Source organism: Callospermophilus lateralis, chromosome 13 (genome assembly GCF_048772815.1).
Source record: "Callospermophilus lateralis isolate mCalLat2 chromosome 13, mCalLat2.hap1, whole genome shotgun sequence".
In the NCBI taxonomy this organism is placed as follows: domain Eukaryota; kingdom Metazoa; phylum Chordata; class Mammalia; order Rodentia; family Sciuridae; genus Callospermophilus; species Callospermophilus lateralis.
Window position 1 is genome coordinate 38,568,836 of NC_135317.1, and position 16,305 is coordinate 38,585,140.

General features: G+C 37.2%; 1 protein-coding gene across 1 annotated transcript in view; it reads left to right on the top strand.

Annotated features, from left to right (window-relative positions):
• Positions 1-16,305, top strand: part of Cubn (cubilin) — a 274,311-nt gene that overhangs the window by 232,596 nt on the left and 25,410 nt on the right. The window contains exon 60 of the mRNA XM_076831399.1: positions 15,513-15,721. Coding sequence (XP_076687514.1) covers positions 15,513-15,721 — 209 coding nt within the window. The remainder of the gene's footprint in view (positions 1-15,512; positions 15,722-16,305) is intronic.

The following is a 16,305-nucleotide window of genomic DNA, read 5'->3' on the forward strand; positions in this document are numbered from 1 at the left end:
TTTGGAACCAGGTGATATGTTACATCAGGACATGGGAGTTGGAGTCAGCTCTTACAGGGGATTTATAGAGTGGTGGTAACTTTGACTAAGTTTAGGGGGATATGTCATTTATTTTGGTGCATTTGGGATTGAGGGCCTGTCAGATATCTAAATGCAGGGACCAAGGACCAAGTTGATGCTTGAGAAGCAATTTGGATTTCAGAGAGTGGTCTTGAAAATATCAGGAGGTGGCAGGTAAAGCTAGGTGAAGGTAAATTGAAAATAACACCCCAGTTTATTGTCACTGCAGGTAAAACAATTATCTATATACAGTTGGCCTAGAAGTTCAAATAATTTAAAATCAAAGGTAATCAGTTCTCTGTTTATCTATACTAATAACATCTAGGCATAATTTCTATGTGACTCTGGAAAGTGTTTCGACTCTTCCGCTTGATTATTAATGTGATTAGTGTTCTGGAACTTAACAGCTCCCTGGATTTCCCCGTGGTTTTTTGTATAATAATAATCCTGACTCATTTTTCCAAATCAATCTATCTTTCTCTCTCTCTACTGGGGATTGAACCTAGGGACACTTAACCACTAAGCCACATCCCCAGTCCTTTTTATGTTTTATTTTGAGACAAGGTCTCATAAGTTGCTTAGAGCCTTGCTAAATTGCTGAGGCTGGTTTTGAACTTTCGATCCCCCTGCCTCAGCCCCCCAAGCCACTGGGATTATAGGCACATGCCACGGCGCCCAGCTCAACTCTCTCTCTTCACCCCAAGATGTGAGTAACCTTCACCTCTCTGATACAAAAACAGAGATTACCTGAAACTTCTTTACATTTGGACAGTTCATTTGTTGTGTGCTTCCTGAAGGAAGGAGTTAGACATTTGTGTTTGAAAGGCATCCCCATAAAACTGCAGATGACTTTGTATCAGAGAAAATCACTCTGCTGCCTAGCCTCCCTAACTGTGTCTGCAGTAACCAGAGAGCAAGTCTCGGGGACAGAAGAGTGTTGTCTTCATTGCGTGGTGTAAGAGAAGTGATTAATTTCCTTTGGAGTTATCTGGCGCTGAAGAGCTCACATATTCTTGCCTTGAGCCCAGTCTTTAAAACCGAATGGCGGTGCACATTTGCGTTTGCTGTGCATCCTGCTTTCAAGTTGTTTCTTTCTTCCCTCCTCTGTGCTCACATGGCCATTGAAATACCCACCTGGAGGCTCTGCACACTGCTGTCACAGGCACGAAGCCCCCCACGTTAGCCAGGGCTCCCAGGCCTCATTAAATGACCATGTCTTTCTGAGCTACAAAGAAGACTTTTTAGACTGAGTGATTTTACTGAACTGAAGTAACACAGAAGCAAAAAAAAAAAAAAAAAAAGTACACTGTCAGGGACATTGTTCCTGCATGAGTCACAGAACACTTTGAGTAAATTACTGTTTGCCTCTGATCTTAGAGAAAAGGTTGAAGTGGAGAGAGCAGAAAGGGGATTTCATTACTTGCTAGCACTGTGCTGCCATTGTATTTCATGAGAACTTTTACCTCTCTGTCATCTGTGTAAATGCCATCGGCTGCTGGGAGATATTTAAGAAATGATTTTAGCTAATCTTTAAAGATAAATTTTTAACCTAAGTATTATAACTTCGTATTAGGTCCTACACAGCCTCAAAATCCACGTAAGAGGTTTATTATTTTAAAGAACTTTTCATTCTTGTTGGTTGTATAAAGAAATGGGAATCAACAACAAAAGCAGCTTTAATTCTAGGGTTTATATAATCTTTTAGTTACAGATATGGATTTAAGAAAAGTTAGATGTGGCTAATAGGGTATTAGCCCTCCTCCTTGAACTCATTCATTTAAAACCACCCGGGCTCTCTCGTAAGGAAAGGGAAAGCAACTTTGTGAAAGAGACAGTGCATTTTCCCAAGGTTCTCAGTTCACCTAGGAAAGAACATCCTCAGTGCATAAATAATGGATGTGGAAGGAGATCACTGGAGTCTGTAACATTTCCATTTAGCTATATCTTGACGAAAGCCTTAAGTGGAGACTCGTAGCTTGGCTGTTTAGATTATATACTTGGCAATAATTTATGTACGTCTGCCTTAATTTTCCAGAAGTCAGAAAAGAGTCTGGTTTATATAATTATGTGATTATTGCACAAAGTTCTCCTTGACATTTGTTATATTTGTATAGTAATGGGTCGGAGTGAATTGGTGGAAATAGTCCCTAATTGCTAATTGCTACATGTGTCTTGATTAAAATGCCACGGAATTTCTGTTAGAATGGAATTTTTGTTAGAGCCTTTGTGTGGGATATGAGGCAAGGAGAAAGCAAAGCAAGGAAGGCTGAGGAGCTAACATCTATCTATCTGCAATACAAATTCACCTTCCCATATTTCCTGTGCATTTCAACACTACATGGATGATTGATCCTGAATGACTGATAACCAGAAAAACGATCATACTGGGCTTCAAGGATCTGTGCAACTGAAATGACCTATAATCTGAGCATTTTTCTAGACCACATGCATAGCTTTCATCAGCTGTTCAGACTGTGGTTTCACAAAGTTTAAAAAACCATTGGTTCTTTGGGTTTGGCTGAAGTGGGTAGGCTGTGCAGGGCAGAACTGACACTTACAAGCACCCTTTAATCTAGCAACCTCTGCTAGATTAGCTTCAGCTTCTCCTTTACCATCAAGGTCTGCTTCAGCCGTGACTCTGCTCTGTGTGTCACAGACAAAGCACTTGGCACTTGTGGGATATGATCGATCACGATCACATCCATTCTTTCTTACTGGGCTGCTCTCATAACCAGAGCGTTGCTCAGCAGGTCTTTTCATGGTGCACTAGGCACATTATACACTGACCTTCTAGATATGATATGAGACTGGGGATTTTAAACTCATGTGTTTACTGGGCAGCACCATTGTTTCATTTTTTTTTTTCTGAAACGGTACATTCTGTACCACTTCAGTGGAACTTCAGAACTCACTTAGGAATTTAACACAAGGAGGTTCTGAGTCATTTAAGTCAGTGAATTGTCCAGGAGAGTAAGGAGTGCCCCTGCAGGATAACACATCATAGAAGGACAAGGTCCTGTCTCTGAAGAAGACAGCAATATCAGGGACAAGAGACATCAGTGGTTGGGAACAGGACACAGGGCTCATAGTTCCCTCAGCCACAGCCCAACTGTGTCCTTTTACCATGTTTGAAAGATTTTTCCTGAATGTTAAGGTAACAAGTAAGGTCACTGTCTTGCTTCACCTGGAGCATTTGTCATATGAAGAATGAATCAGGTGGCATGAGGGTCAGACTCTGAACCTTTGCTATGATAAAGGAAAAAATATCAAAACACATGTCTAACAAGCGCACACTGACTCACTGTCCAACAAAGATAGAAATATAGCCTGATGGGAAGAGCTATATAGATCAGGCCATGATCCAGTTGATGCATTATGTTACCCCTGGTAAGATGGCATTAGGAAAGTCCTACAACATTTCTGAGCTCAATTTTTATCCACTAAAAAAGATCAATCTGAAATATTACCTTTTTCTATCTTTTGAGATAGAAAGCTAATTCCTATAAAGCACCTTAGCTGTCAAAAAGGAAGATAATATATTAGAAAGTAATGGTCCCAAATATCTAAGACTCCAACCTGCCCCCGCCACTACCCCCCTTTCCTCCCCGACTCCCGTGGGGAGTGGCTGAAGGAGTGGAAGGAGTCAACATTCTCAACAGCAGCACTTCAAACTGAATGATTTTTTAAATTCCTTCATACCCACCTTGCACTGACATCTAATTATAAAGTCCTCAAGTACATTTTACAACTTGAATCTGAAATCAAAAGCTAAATTCTAATTAAATCCTAAGACCTTGCAGAGGCCTAGCTCATAATTTTTACTTCATCGGTACTGACTGTATGAATGAATTAAAGAATAAAAGCATAATTTATGCCTGGCTCAAAATTATATTTTATTATGAGACATATAACATGTATTATATATATTATCTCTAGATTCAACTCATTCTCAAAATTCAATGTGGTTGATATAGTTGAGCTTTTTCTCAGGGAGGTAAATGGTAAACACTTTGTCCAGTGTTACAAACAGTGGACCCGGCTCAACATTCGGGTCAGGTGTGTTTGGTGTCCTGATTTTGGGGGGAGGGGGTGAGGAGGTACTGGGGATTGAACTCAGGGGCACTCAACCACTGAGCCATATTCCCAGCCCTATTTTGTACTTTATTTAGAGACAGGGTCTTACTGAGTTGCTTAGCACCTTGCTTTTGCTGAGGCTGGCTTTGAACTCATGATCCCTGTGCCTCAGCCTCCTGAGCCTCTAGGATTACAGGTGTGCACCACCGCACCCGGTTATAGTCTGGACTTTTACTTGCTACCTTAACATTCAGGAAATATCTTTCAAACATGGTAAAGGACACAGTTGGGGGTGTTGAGAGGAAGTTGAGGAAATTGAAAAACAGTTTGCTTGTAAATGAGGATAAGAAAAGAAGGGGGAAAACAAAAAGGTGAGGAGAGTCAGGGGCCACAAAGGAAAACAGGTCTCAACAAATGGAGAAAAATCGAACATATCAACTCCAGGCTTCTGCTTCTGTTCTATTTAACTTTCACAGTTGTGGTACTAAGTTTAACCTTTGAGAGACATTCTGAAAGTGTGCAGCTAAACAATAAAAGAATAAAGCTTAAAATATTCAATGACATTTAAAATACATGTGTGTATATCTCTGGGTGCCTCTTGGCAGTCTGATGTAAGCTGCTAACCTACATGACTTTTTGAAGTACAAGAGCAATAAAATAGTTGAATTATCAGTTGTATAATTTGATAAACCACTGCTCACATACCTCTTAGTTTAGCAATAATGTGGGTATTGCTCGAAAGCAACCAGGGAATGTTATTTGTCTGGTTCCTTAATGTCATTTTCTCCCTCTTAACGAAGTCTGAGAATGAGATGAGCTGAAAGTCTAAACCCATTTATAGAAAACTAGACTAAGCTTATTTCCGCCCTTTCTGAGCCTGGTCGCTTTCACTGTTGATTGGACTTCCCTAGGGGGACGATGCCAAAGACGAGGTTATCTGCAGGTTATTCTCTGTGGATTTTATTGAAAAGAATTTTTTGCTTAGCTTAGAATGTGGGAATGGGATGAAGAAAATACCAAATGTGTAGTTCACCAAAGCCTTACAAAAGCAAGTAACCTAGAGTGAGATGCCAGATCAGCAAGAAGAAAGGAAAGGTTTTTAATAAACATATTCCAATATCAGAGTCTGTGTCCCTCAGAATGACCAGATTGCTTCAAGACCAGGACTTGAAGGACAAGGCTGTCCTTGGGAAAATAAACCAGATGGTGCAGTGGAGACCAAGCTAAGATAAAATTGAGTTACTAGTGAAATATAAGATAACACTTGAAAAATATTCAGTAAGAAGAGCTGGGGAGCAAACATTCTGCATGACCTAAGCCGCACAGCCCTCCTCAGATGAAATCCACTCCTGTCTCAGATAACTGGATGTTTGGGTTAAATTATTCATAACCATAGATTTCCTATAATAATCATCATCTTTGTTCAGATTGGCTTATCACTGATGTAGCGTTCCCAGGAACGTAAAAGCAAAATAAAGTCATAAGCAATAAAAATCTTCAAATATCCTGTAGATACAAATGAATCGTATAAGTATAACCATATTAGTGTTATGGATCTGTGTTCTGCCCTTTGTTCTAATACCGGGAACGTCTGCTAACTTTGTGTGGTGGCTTTATGTTCTGCTCACTTGCAAGTGAAGGCTTGTCTCAAAATCCCAGGACATGATGATAATGACGGCCTGTCACCAAGCATCTACTCCAGATGTAGCCCACGCTGCCTTCCATAGATCACCTCATCTAAGCCTCACAACTACCCCAGGAGAAAGGAATTACCCCATTTGACAAAGGAGGAAATACGAATTGAGGAGATTAAGTAATTTGTTTGTGGTCAAAGGATTTGTAAGAGGTAAAGCCAAGCTTTACTAGTTTGGACTGTCTCCCTGACACGCTTTTCCTAATCAGGCTACATGGCCTCTGTGGCATTTGATAAAAACACCCAGGGAGGGACAGACATCCTGGGGATGAGCTTCCTGAAAGACAGTAACAGCTCTCCTTTGCTTTGGGGTAGAGCTGCTTCTCTCTCCCACCAGTCGCTGCTGACTTTCTCCTCACAGCATGCCTGTCTGTACCATCCTGAATAGTGTGTTTAGTATGAATAGTATATTTAGTAATATACTAACAGTTAGTAACATACTATTACTGTGTAACTATTGCATATGACTGTAGCAGTTGTTTTGTTTCTTCCTTTCTATAGGAAAAGAGAAAATATTTTACATAAACTATACTCTTTATTAATATAATATAATTATATATTTATACTACATTTTATATTTATAATGCAAATAGTCTATAACCTTAATATACATTTATATTCATATAAATATATTATGTACTATATTTTATAGTATATGAAAGCTTATGATATATTTGATTATTTATTAAATATTTATAAAATAATAAGTAGTATAAATATAATTTATGTTGTAACATTATAAATATATATTTATAAATAGTATACACACACTATCATATATTAGAAGCCCATTATCTTTTTGGTGTCAGTGGCAGACAAATAAGACATTTGTTGTCTTGTTGGCTTTTTGTAGCATAGTAGTAAAGAGCTCAGCTATGGGGAGTATAATTACTTTGAAATATAAAGGTAATAAACCTATAACAAAAGATCTGGAACTCAAAATTATGGCCTCCAACTTAGCAAATTTACTTACCATGGGATTCTCACAAAAGGAAAAAATTTAGAATTTTTTTTTTATGGTGTAACCCTGATTGGTATGCTGATCATGATGTTCAGTGTATAGATTGGGGTACTAAGTTGCAAAGAAATTAAGTTCCTTGTCAAGGTCACTTAGCAAGTGTTGAGAAATGGGAAAATAATTCCTGCCACTGTTAATTATATGTATGATAAAATATACATATATATGTATATATAATTATATGTATGGTAAGATATTATATATAATTATGTATGATATAATTATATATAATATACAGTATATATAATATTTTTATTATTAAATAAATAATAATGAAAGAATAAAAGTTGAAATATCAGAGTAGTAAAAGTTGAAATATCAATAGTACAAGGCACAAACTAATACATGAATGACAATAAAACAATTCTATTAGTATTTAAAAGTTATTGGATGCTTGGTTTTATTTTATAGATTTTACCTCTTTTATATTGCAACTTATTTTATGATGATTAAATAGTACATTACTGTTACCCCTGCTATCTCTTAACAGAACATTTTCAAAACTTGTGGTAACTTTTTTCCTGACATTAGTTTGTCTTGAACTCTGAGGACTGTTTTCTCTGCATATAGAATTCAGCACTTTAAGATGCTTTCCATTGTCATGTGGCTTCCATTATTTGGGTTAGGAGAACTTTGTACTCTTGCCTGGTTATCCCTTTGTAGAGGACTGTACTCCATGATGAGCTCGTTTTTGTGGTTGTTTAGTTATATTTTGGATATTCTGAAAGGTGTGCAAGAACATCTCATTGTGGTTTTGGTTTGTGTTGCCCTAGAGATGAGCAATTGTCATTTGCTTTCATGACATCCACACATCTTCTTTAACGCAATACCTGTTTATGTCTTTTGTCCATTTATAACTGAACCATTTGCTTTTCCACCTTTGATTTTTGGGAACTCTCTACATAGTAGTCTCAATAATAGTCCTTTTCAGGTATGTAGTTTTTGAATATTTTGCCCCAGTCTATACTTTGTCTTTGCATCCACTCAAATGAGTCTTTCATAGAACAAAAGTTTTTAATTTTGAGGCAGTCCAATTTATGAGTTTTTCTTCTATGGATTATGTTTTTTGATATCAAGCCTAAGAATTTTTTTTTTCCTATTTTGAGGTTCTGAACAGTGTTTTGCTATTTTCTTTTAATTATATTTTTTGTTTGTGTCTCTGATTCATTTGCTTAAAGTCTGAGGTTTAGGTTGAAGTTAATTTCTTTGCCCCTGGATGTCCAATTGTTCTAGTACCATTTATTGAAAATACTGTCTTTTTCCTATTGAATTGCTTTAATACCTTGATAAAAAATCAAATGACATACGTGTGTGGTCTATTTCTGGGTTTTCTATTCTGTTTGTTGATCTATGAGCCTAACTCTCCACCACTATCATACTGTCAAGTTTACTATGCCTACACAGTAAGCCTTATATAAGGTATAGCAATTCTTTACAAATTATTTTTCTTTGTCAAAATTATTTTATTTAGCTAAAGGTCATTCTATATAAAGTTAAAATAAGTGTTTGTTTGTTTGCAGTTAAACCTTGCTGGGTTTTGATAGGAGTTGCATATATCTGTGCTTCATTCTGGGAATAATCAATATATCTAATCCATGAATAGATATGTCTCTCAATTTATTTAGTTCTTCATCTATATTTTATCATTTGTAATTGTTGACACATATATCCTATACATGTTTCATTAATTTTTGTTATGGGTTGGATATGAGGTATCCCCCCAAAACTCCCATGTGAATGCAGAAATATTCAGAAATGAAGTGATTATTATGAGAACTAATAACCTAATCTGTCCATTCTAAAGGGCTGCTGTGCTAGGTGGTAACTCTGGATCAGTGGGGTGTGGCTGGTGGTAGTGGGTCATTGGGAGAGTTCCCTGGAAGGTTCATCTTCCCTAAGACCCCTCCACCTCACATTCTCTCTGCTTCCCATCTGTAATGAGCTGAGCAGCTATCTTCCGCCATAACATTTTCCCTCACCTTGAACCCAAAGCAATGGAGTCATTCAACCAAGGCCTGAACCTCCGAAACCGTGAGTCCCCAATAAATTTTTCCTCCTCTAAGTTGGACTTTATGGGTATTTTGATCACAGAGATGAAAAATTAATATAATTGATATATGTTTTTCAATTTTGGCTTCCACTTGTTCATTACTAGTATATAGAAATATTATTGATTTTTATGTAATATATCTGGAGTTTTTGCCGAGCTTGTTTTTCATAGTTGTAAGGACGTTTCTGTATATTCCTTGGAATTTTTTACATAGATAATAATTACATCTGCAAATGGTACCAGTTTTATTTCTTCCTATCCCATCTGTATATTATTTTTTCCTTGCCTAATACTGGCAAAAATACTAATAATATGCTGTCTCAGAGTGATAAGAAAGAAATATACTTACTTTATTCCTGATCTTAAGGGGAAAGACTTTAGTTTTCCACGTCTAAGTGGGCTGTAAGTTTTTGTACATGCTCTTTATTAAGTTGAGAAATTTCCCTTTTATTCCAGTTTGCTGACTTTATTATAAATGTCTGCTGGATTTTGTCAACTCTTTTTCCAACATTAATTGACATGATCATATCATTTTGCTTCATCATTTTTTAAGGTTCAAAGTTGGAAAGAATGGTTCCCATGAAATTCCCTGGGACCAATGATGCATATATAAGATATTTTTAGTGATATCTGAATAATGCAAAATCCATTAGAAGGTAATGATAAAATTCTCCCCGTTTCCTAAGTTTTTTTACACAGATGTTCCTCAATTTTCAGTGGGCCATGTTCCAAAAATCCATTGTAAGTTGAATATATTGTAGGTTAAAAATACATTTAACATACCCCCCAACTTAACTGAACAACAGAGCTCAGCAAGAACTAAACTGTGGAGTATCGGCTGTTCACCTTCATGGTCAAGGGGCTCACTGTTGTTGCCCAGCATTGTGAGAGAGGATTGCATCTATGTCACTAGCCCAAGAAAATATGAGAATTCAAAATTCTACTGTATTTAAGTACAGTTTCTAGGGAACATGTATAATCTTCACTCTATATTCAAGTTAAAAACAGTAATAAGTTGAACCATTTTAAATTGTGGACCTGTACTTTATACTGCTCTTTTTCTGTTGACTATATCTACTAATTAGCTGTTGAAGTTACCTTTCATTTAGTAAGTTGTCTTTCTTTTAGTATTTTAGCAGTATTCTTCCCAAATATGACCAGAGTCAATATACATTCCAAATTGCATTGGGCTACGTCTCAAGTTAGGCTATCTAAACTGCAATATATTATTGAATAAAGTTACTAAACACAAACCCAAGAAACAACTCATGTTACAAAGACTATTAAGATCTTTTTTTCTTGCATGATATAAATATTATACCAGAAATATTGTGCACACTTGAGAGCAGGGAGTAAAATAATAAATTCTGTTTCTTTTGAGAGAAAAACAAGTTCAGCTGAATACTAGTTGATTTTTAAATTTAATCTACTGCTTTGGAACTATTGTATACCACAACTTTGAAAGTCTCAGTAAGGTTTATTCAAAACGAGGATTATAAAGATCCAGCCCTGTATCCCTATGGTTGAGATGACACTCTCAGGCTGTGCTGCCATTTCCCTCCGGCCTTGGCCTTGAGTGCGTTTCTATTATGCTTTTTGTGCTTTGCTGCTATATATTTAGACTATGGCCCAGAATCATAGATGTTGCTGGAAAACAGCAAAGTGCCTGAAGCCAGGCTCATGTTTCTCTGTAAGTCCAGCTAGCCATCAGCCACCTAAGTATTAGTTGTCCAGAGACAGAGATGCTATCTAAAAGACTTCAATAAATATCAGCCACATGCAGCATCAGCCACAAAAAATGTCAGCTCTTCAAATAGGTGACTACTTAAAATTGTACCTTACTCCACTAAAGCCTCCAAGGTGTTCTCTCTTAGATAGAACTATTTCTTTCTTTATCAGATTGATCTTTGTTTGTACTTCACTCTGAGGTTTAATCATTGGAGGAAAATAATTTAGGATTCTCTTACTGATTTTTAATTAAGTAGATCTGGACCTGAATCTCACTTCTTCTCCTGGGTTTATATTTCCAGTAGTTTTGTAGCCAAAACATTTTTATTTTCCTCTAAAGAAATAGCTCTTTTGAGTGACATGTTTGCTCTTTGGGAAGATCAGAGTGAGATTTGGTCTGGGAACAGGGTGTGTTGTCAGAGGGGCTCTGTCACAACCTGACTGATGAAGCAGATGCTGGTGGATGAGCATTGTCTGCCTGGTAGAAAGATGTGCAATGATGAGGAAGATGATGGATTTATGACACTAAGCACATCAAGGTTAAGATGCCTTATACCAGTAAAAAGAAGTAATTTCAGAATATCAATAAAGAGTGCTTGCCTGGTATGCACAAGGCCCTAGGTTCAGTACCCAATACCAAGAAGAAATAAAGGAGGAGTAAGAAAAAAAAGAAAGAAAGGGACAAAATAGCAGTACAGTTAATACGTGTGTGTGTGTGTGTGTGTGTGTGTGTGTGTGTGTTTATTTTACATACCGGACTCTTTTTCATAGTCACAGAGTTCTGTATTATCCTGCTATCATTGAAATACAGAAATAGTATCATGGCAGCAGCACTTTTGGGTGAAGCAGCCTTCTTTTGTTAGTATTGATCTTTATGTTTCCCAAAAGATACATACACTTGAATTTCCATTTTGCTGTAGAAAGAGCAGACGCATGGAGCAGCTGTACCATGTTTAGATACTAACGCAGGGAAATCAGTGATTACCATTTCTAGCACCACACGAACACCACTTCACTTGTATAATATTGTTTTGACTTCGATTATTTGACTATTTTGGCCAGAATTGTCTGATAATGGTGCTAGTTCTCCATCTTTATTCTGTGTGTATAGTTTATGAATTAAGCAATGTGCTACATTATAATTTGATAACTCTGACAAGCCATTTGTCTGTGTATTGGTTGACCCTTCCCATCCAAAAGCTATTGGCTTATAATAAAAGTGTTTATTTTTATCACATATGGGTTGGCAGACTAGCTTGCCTGCCTCTGTTTCAGTCTGTCTGCTAGCAATGCGTGGCTGTAATTTTCAGACTGGGTTCAGGTCTGCTTCACATGAATCCACTTTCACTTTGGACCAGCAGTTAGCAGGGTCGGGTCTTTTAGTGGATCATAGAAGCACAAAATGCCTTGCCAAAAAAAAAAAAAAAAAAAAAAAAAATGATAAGCACGCGTAAGGCCTCTGCCTTCCTCGTGACCACTAACACTCATTTTCTAAAGCAAGTCATATGGCAAAGGCTGGTGTGGAGAGGTCAGAAAAAATGAACTTTGTCCTTTCTGGAACACTGCAAACAGAAAGACTAAACATGGAGGCACTGAAGAATTAGAAAGAGGCCAGTTTGCTACTCAGTCCATTACAGTGCTTGCCAACAATTTAAGGACCCTTGTTCTGAGATTCTGTGGAATGAGGCTGTGTCTACCTTATGGCATAATTTTAATTATCACTGTGACCAAGTGTGATTATCATACTGATCTTATTAACTTGTTGGCATCAACTAATAAACAAGTAGTAATAAGATCTAGAGCTTGAACTTCTAGAAAACAACACTTGGTTTTTAAAGTTGATAGGCTAATAAAATAGTGCATATAAACCTCTCACTCTGTTTTGTCCCTTGTGACCTCACACTGTGGCAACATCCTCTTAATGGTCTCGCCTCCTCCAGTACCCTTCCCTTACATGTAAAATATGGCTACAGATTAATTTTTAGATCAAACTCGACTAGAAAGTATATTCTGTTCCTAATGCTCTTCTGATAAACATTTCAAGTGGATCTCCATTATCCACAGAGTCTGAAGGCCAAATCCCACGATGGGGCATTCAAGACCCTCTGTGGAATAACTGATCCTCGTGTCTTAATCCTCGTCCTCATTTTCATCCTTCATGTTGTTTTTTATTGTTTTCTCAGACAAAAATCATGTCTTCCTATGCATAAAATATAAATTCTTATCCATTTACCCTTTGGTCATATGAACCTTTCATCCTGGAATTGCTGATCTCAATCCTGTTCCTATCTAATCTTTTTCTACTTATCCTTAAAATCAAATGTAACCTCCTCCTTGGAATATTCTAGATCCACATAGCCTGAAATAACCTCTCTCTTTTTCCAAAACTACAAGTTTTTGCCTGCTTCTCTAAAGACATAGATTACTCTCTACATTACATCATTATTATTTCCTTGGTTGTCAATTCTATGGACTACCATTAATCTTTTTTCCACTTCAATCCTCTACATACTTACTTGAATATTAAAGAAATATTTAATAAATAAATAAACTCACCATTTAATTATACCTAAAGTAATTGTTCTGCTAGGCATGCCAATAAGCTTCCATGGTTTCCTTAAGTACAGTCTATGATGAAATAAAAGCTGTCTAAATTCCAGTACTTTCAGGAGTTCACAGGCATGGTTCCAAAATAAGAGTGCAGCTACATTTATTACTTAGCTTTCAGAGTAATTTTTGTGAGTGAATATTGTATGTGTATATTTCAATGACTGGACCTTTTAACTCTAGAAAATGTGTGACTGTGACAATATTCTACCGTTTTAGTCGACTTAGAAGCTTTGGAGAGGGCAACCTGACCTATTGAAGAATGCACCTATGCTGAAAGTAACTCCATACATTTGCCCTCCTTTGGATTTGTGATCAGGATGGAGGAGGGCTGCCATTGTTAATATTTCCTGCCAAGATCCAAGTACAAAATCTTAGTGCACCCTAATGTTGAAAGCAATCCCTTCAGTGTTATCAGATGAGTAATTGGAATGAGAGATAGAACGCCAACCGCAATGAAATTTAACTTTGGAACTGGTAATGACCTATATCTGTGTAGTTTACAAGCTTTATGGGTGTTCCTTTGAGCACCAACTGAATCTCCATTCCTACTATGACTGTTTGAGTTTAATTCATTGTGTTAGTGACAGTTCCATCACTTGACTAGAATACCTGCACAAGAACAACCTAGAGGAGGAAGAGTTTATTTTGGGCTCATGGTTTCAGAGGTTCAGTCCATGGTCAGCTGACTCCTTTGCTCTGGGCCTGAGGCAAAATGGAGCATTGTGACTGTGGAGTGTGGCAGAGGAAAGCTGCTCACCTTATGGTAGCCACCAAGCATAGAGAGAAAGTAAGAGGGGAAGATAACAGGGTGTTGAGGGAAGCCAGGGAGACAAGACAGAATCCCCAAGGACATTCCCCCAGTGACCCACCTCCTCCAGTCATACCCTACCCACCCACTGTGACCACCAAGGACTGTAGTCCTTTTAAATCATGAATCTATCAAATGAATTAATCACTGATTAGATTACAGCTATCATAAACGAATTCTTTCACTTCCTGCTTTAACACAGGAGCTCTAAGTTCAGGGAGACACCTCATATCCAAACCTCAACATTCTTCCCCATTGTTTCTTTTAAAATTGTAAGTTTTTCTTCTCTTTATGCTTTTCCCACATCATATCTGAGGTACTTTCTTAGGTTGTGGAGTGGACAAAACTAAATCCAATATTCCAAAGATGTTGTTCTATATGTTTCTATAATAGGTGGTTTAGTCATTTTTAGAGTATTCTTTCTCTGTCTTTTGTATTTTTATTCTGTTATAAAACTTTTATTTCAAAGTAGACAATTTTTCCCTAGTTGAAGTTCTTCTTCTTCAGCTTTCTCTTTGTCCCTGATTTGGGAAAAGAAAAAAAAAATCACATATAGGGTATAATTTAGGGGCTGGGTAGAGTTGGTAGAGTGCTTGCCTAGCATGCACAAGGCCCTGGGTTCAATCCCTAATACCAGCACAAAAAAAAAAAAAAAAAAAAAAAAAAAAAAAAAAAAAAGGTAGAGTGTGGTTTAATGTTTAATATAACCTAGATTATAGTGTGAAATGCTTCTCAGCCTCTTTTTATCAGACTCTTTGAATAAAAAAAAATTTGTTGGGATCCAGTTATCTTGGGGTGTTGAGTAAACCTTCATAAATTCAATTTTGTGTGTTGCAGTATTCATAAAAGTGGAACATAAAAATAAAATATGTTCACATTCTCCACCAGTTTTATTGTGCAAAATACTTGATATTGTAGAAAATTGGATTTTTCGAGGTTGGGAAATACTTCAATAAATCACACAAGAGTTCCAAAACTGTACATAAAACCAAATGTGGTTAATCACTCTTCTAGGTAACCATGTCCCCTTGATAAGGAGGGGACTCAGGGCCTATGGTGGGAGTGAAGAGAGAAGAAACTAAAGAATGAACCAGGCAAGGGGAAAAGACACCTGCCCAAGCCTGCAGAAGCTCCATGATAATGTTCATAAAGGTGTGACAGAAAAATGGAAGCTATGCTCTTTTTAAAACCTTCCACCATGGGTGGAGATGCATTCCTATAATCCCAGCTTCTCTGGAGGCCAATGCAGGAAGATTGCAACTTCCAAGCCAGCTTGGGCAATTTAGCAAGACCCTGTCTTAAAAGAATAAGAAAATATGTATGATAAAAGCTGGGAGTGTGGCTCAGTGGTAGAAAGCCCCTGGGTTTAATCGCCAGCACCACGAAAATAAATAACAACAAAACAAAATTTTCACATAAAATTCGAAATTTCTTCTGCTTGGTCTGCATAGTGACGTCTTTGTTTTCACAGGGCCACAACACGGATGTGGCGGTTATCTGACAGTTTCCAGTGGCACCTTTGTCTCTCCTGATTCTGATTCAAATGGAAAATATGACAAAGGCTTAAGCTGCACATGGTTCATAATAGCACCTGTAAACAAACTCATTCAACTCACCTTCAATACGTTTGCTCTGGAGACAATGACCACTTCACAACGGTGTCTTTATGATTATGTAAAGGTAAGACTATTATATCACAGCAGTGTGAAGTAATCCCAGGCTTTAGGATACTATATTCCAAAAGAAGCCTTTAGAAAGTCTTGGAATGGTTAGTACTACTGCTTTTTTGCAATGAATTATTCTTCAATGATGCAATATATAATATTACAGATGCTACATCCTCATATCAAGTTAATCTTTAATATGGATGACTCAAAAATTCTGTGTGGCTTTTATAATTGCTTTGAGACTCAGTTCCCTCTTCATCAAGAGGTGATCTATGGGAAGATTCATTGTATGGAGAGAGATACTCAAAGAGCCTTCGGTGAATTCTAAAATAAATGACAGTGTCTGCAGTGCAAGTAATCATCCCTTAATTTGTCTATTTCTTAAGTTTTTAGACTTACTTCTATTATTACTTTTATGTAGAAAAAATATCTTAGTTTTCAAATAACATTAAAAGTAAACCAAGAGCCAGGTGCAGTGGCCCATACCTGTAATCCCAGCGGCTTCAGAGGCTGAGGCAGGAGGATCTCGAGTTCAAAGTCAGTCTCAGCAAAAGCAAGGCACTAAGCAACTCAGTGAGACCCTGTCTCTAAATAAAA